The 4,705-nt window shown below is 36.2% G+C and overlaps 1 protein-coding gene across 1 annotated transcript; it reads left to right on the forward strand.

The window, feature by feature from the left end:
• Window positions 1–355: 355 nt before the first annotated feature.
• LOC113359973 (basic 7S globulin-like) lies at window positions 356–1,657 on the forward strand. The gene has a single exon (XM_026603528.1). It carries the CDS (start codon window positions 356–358, stop codon window positions 1,655–1,657), a length of 1,302 nt encoding a protein of 433 aa, XP_026459313.1.
• The last annotated feature ends 3,048 nt before the right edge of the window (window positions 1,658–4,705 follow it).

Raw genomic sequence — 4,705 nt, forward strand, 5'->3', positions numbered from 1 at the left:
GGCTTATTTTGGAAGGGAACAAACTCAAAAGTAGTCACCAATGTCAGTTCATTGTATACAGCCACGTATTAATATCTCTTTGAGAAGATAAACTCGAAAACGCAAAGTCACAAGTTTTATCTTATTCCTCTCTTTCCTTGCTGGACCCAACGAAGCTTATCAAGTCAAGCTATCATCTTTCCTAGTCTTCTCCTTATAATATTTTATCCAACCCACGCGCCTGCTTTTCTCCGCACACCATTTTGTTTAAAAAACCCTCCTCATTCGCATATGCCCTTTAGTATACCCACTCTGCGTCTCTCTATCAAACCTTACTTCTCCTCAACCTCTCTGCAGATCCTTTCTAAACTCTTCAATGGTGTCTTCGCATCTTTTAATCAATATCACCATCATCATCGTCTTGTTATCTACGACTTCTACAGCCCAAATATCATCGTCCGACAGTCAAGATTCAATTGTTATCCCCATAACCAAAGATATTGGTTCGCTCCAGTACATAACACAGATTGGTCAACGAACCCCTCACGTACCCACAAAGCTCGTTGTAGATCTTGGCGGCAGATTCCTATGGGTTGATTGTCACTCTGGGTACGTGTCCTCAACGTATCGTCAAGTCCAGTGTCAATCGGTTCAGTGTTCTACCGCGTTGAGTACCGGTCCAACAGTTTTTGCTGCAAGTGAGCGTGGCAAGAGTCTGTGTAAAACGTATCCGGAAAATTCAATCAGTGGTGTTGGTTCAAACGGTGAGCTGGTTGAGGATGTTATAACCGTTGGATCGACTAACGGTTCGGTATCAACCGTCGACCGTTTTCTGTTCTCTTGTGGTCCCACGTATTTGCTGGATCGGTTAGCTGCTGGTGTTCAAGGGATGGTAGGTCTGGGGAAGAACAGAATTGGGTTACCGTCACAACTATCGGCTAGATTTAATCTGAACCGTAAATTCGCTATTTGTTTACCATCTTCAGTTCAATCCAACGGTGTTATTTTCATCGGTGGTGGCCCGTATACGATTCGTCCTAAAAGGGATATCTTGAAATCACTGATTTACACACCGATTTTAAGTAAACCGGGAACAGTGTCGGAACCAAGTTCAGATGATCAGTATTACATCGGAGTGAAGTCAATCAAGGTCAACGGGATCCGGATTCAGTTAAACCCGGGGTTGTTGTCGATTGATAGTGACACCGGTTTTGGTGGAACCAAATTGAGCACGATTGTTCCTTACACTACACTAGAGAGTTCAATTTACAGCGCTTTAACTGAGGCTTTTGTGATTAGTTCCAAGTCTTACAATTTGTCTAGAGTGGAACCGATTCAACCGTTTGGGTTCTGTTTTGGAACTGAGAATATTAGTTGGAACAGAAACGGACCGGTAGTTCCAAACGTGGAGTTAGAATTGCAAAGCGAGATGGTGAAATGGAGGATTTTTGGTTCTAACTTAATGGTTCCGGTTACTGATCAAGTAATGTGTCTAGGTTTATTAGATGGAGGTTTGAAACCGAAAACATCAATTGTTATAGGTGGGTTCCAACTGGAGAACAATTTGCTGGAATTTGATCTTGCGACGTCGATGTTGGGGTTCAGTTCTTCTTTACCGAATAAGCAAACAAGTTGTTCTGGCTTCAATTTTAATCCGGTTTTATTTGACTCGTCTTGAGGTTTGATCTTCTTGTAATCATGATTTAACTTGGCTAATACTTGTAATTTTGTAAGATGTCTTGTGTAAGTGTAACATTTTGTGAGTTATATTAATGCACTGAATTTTGATCAAAATTAGCTTATCTGCACTATGGAGTTAAACCATCAATTTATCACATAGATATTATTCTTCGAGCTACTAATATACTTCTTGATTCAGAAATGAAAGCAAGAGTTGGAGATTGTAGGAATTACCTATAGATCCTATTATAGTGTTCTTAGTTAGTGGCAAGTCCATCCACTAAAGCCCAGTAACCGGAGATCCATAATTAAAAGAAAAGAGAAAAATGGACCCAATTTTTTAAGCCCAGGTCCTGCACACGTGTGTAACCTATTACGTGCATTTTAAGAATTCCCAAAATAGCCTTCACTATATATAACAGAAATAAAAGCAGCTTTCCTCAATTTTCTTTTTCTTCTCAGATGCGTTTTCTCTCTCTCTCCCTCTCCTCTTCTCTGCTGCTGCCGCTTATGAAGTTTAGACCTAGGGTTTGTGAAGATGTTTAGTGGTTTTACAGGTATGTTATTTAATTTTTCTCCAGTTCTTCTTTGTTTTTGTTTTGTTTCTCAACTGAATCATGAAAATTCGATCGATTTCATGATGTTTTCACTTTCTTTTTGCGGTTTTGGTAGTTCGATCTCATGATGCGTCTCTTGTTTTTCACGTGCGGCTGATTTTTAGACTATGAATCAACAGTACATATTTGGTATACTGAAATATACTGCTCTAATCTTGTTGTTTTTTATAGTTTTGGAGATTTTTCTTGTTTGATCCAGAAGTACATATATGGAATACTCAAATAAAAGTGTTTCGATTCTATTTTTTCATAGATTCGTTACTTGTTTTTCACATGCAGCTAAATTTTAGATAATGAATCAGCAGTGCATATATGATGTACTGAAAAATTATGCTTTAATTTTTTTATTTTTGTAGTTTTGGATATTTTTCTTCTTCGATCTAGAAGTATATATATGGAATACTGGAAAAAAAAAGTGTTTCGATTCTGTTTTTTATGGATTCATTACTTGGTTTTCACATGCAGCTGATTTTAGTTTCATTTTGGTTGTTTTTTATATGCTTTTGAGTTTCTTTTGTGTATCAATCATCGGTACGTATATGATATACTGGTGGATTTTGATGAAACAAGTTCATATCTAAATAAAAAATCATGTTTTATGTTTATTTCATTAGTAGATCTGATATTTTTATGGTTTTTGGTTTGTTTTTCAGTTTTCTTTTGTGTATTAACCATCAGTACATATATGACGTACTGTTTATTTTTGTGTTTACTATGAAGTTATAGATTTTTTCTTATTTTTTTTGGTTTGATCCAGGAGTACATATATGGAATACTGAAATACGTGCTTTGATTCAATTAGATTTTACGGATTCATCACTTCTTCTTGACATTCAGCTAAGTTTTTCTCTACCTGATCAGGTGCGTATTAACTTTGATTCTTCGTTTTTATTTACTTCTTTAAAAAAATGAGTTTGATAGACTTAGAAAATGAGTCTTTACAGGGATACCAGGTAACCCTAGATTTGTTAATTTTCAAAGCACCAAATTTGAAATTTTGAAGTTTCGTTCAAAACCCTAATTTTGATTTCCTTGGATGAGCAAATTAGTTCTGAGCTACTAGAGGCATTATATGAGAAATTTCAGTCTGAATGTGCAAAGTTCTCGCAATATCAGTTCAGTTAAGGAATGCGGGACAATTTTCAGGTCTTAACATTACTTTGTTCTCATTTACTTGATTTCCTCTTGGAATCCACTTTGAATAACGATATTTTACCTTGATTTGTTCTTATGGGTATTTTATTTTGCAGTTTGATTTTCTTGCTTCTAGCTAATTTAGGATATCGATCCCAATGCAATAGGATTTCTCGGAATGTACTGCCTTTCTATTGGAGCTTAACAATAATTTTTCTGTTTGACTAGATATTTCCCGGCATAAGTTTAAGAATTACACATCATATACCAACTTGAACGAGTTCCCAAAGTTGCATGATGCTAGGTCATGTTTGAGGTGATTCACACTAAGGAAATGTGGTTTGGGTTCTGATTTAGATGCGATTATTTTCGACTTAGCAGACCATCATTCTCAGATGTGAATGATGAATACAAATACAAAGGGTAATATCCGCCATCAGACGACATTCCATGTACAAAAAACTTTGCTCGCATTTAGAAAAATTTGTAATATTGTAGGTTTAGAAATCATATTCTATTGTGTTCATAATTATAGGCATAAATTTGGTGCATATCAAAGCACTTAAATGAATCTTAATTAGAGATTGCATAGGACGGACACAGAAATGACATGAGTTATTGCGAGATAAATTAATCATCTTTTAGATGCCTATATGATAACGATGTTTTACTTGCATTTGATAGTCTGTGTTGCAGCATAATTGAAATGACAATGGTGTTGATGTAGCTGTTGCAGTTGTGGTTTAAGCTAAGAATATTGTGATGCAGCAAGATAGAAGATTACTGAGAAGATGGATCTGAAGTCAGTGGTGAATGGTTGACTGCAGAGGTGCTGGTGCTGCAATAAAGTAAAGTGAATTGAGGAGTACTCAGATTCCTAAGTAGTATAGCAGATGTGTACTCATATTTGTAAGCAGTGTGGCAGATATGTACTCAAATTTGTAAACAGTATAACAAATATGTACTCAAATTTGTAAACAGTGTATCAGTTATGTACTCAAATCTATGGTAGTATGTTATTTCACACGTACTTAAACAGTGGGGTATATTAGTCATTTCCATGTTTTCAAATAACTTTGGACCTTAGAATAAGAGTAAAATCTAGTTGGACCCTGCTATAAATAACCTTATGGGCTTAGGACCAAACAAGAAATTTTCCTTGCAGATTTTGGATTAGCATAACAAGCAGAGAAGGGAAATCTCATGTGCCCGTATCATGAGAACATATTCGCGCACTGGTTTACGATGTTCTTTCGTGGTGTCAGACATTCTGCAGGAGTAATAATCCCTGCTTC

This window comes from Papaver somniferum, chromosome 3 (assembly GCF_003573695.1).
Source record: "Papaver somniferum cultivar HN1 chromosome 3, ASM357369v1, whole genome shotgun sequence".
NCBI lineage: Eukaryota > Viridiplantae > Streptophyta > Magnoliopsida > Ranunculales > Papaveraceae > Papaver > Papaver somniferum.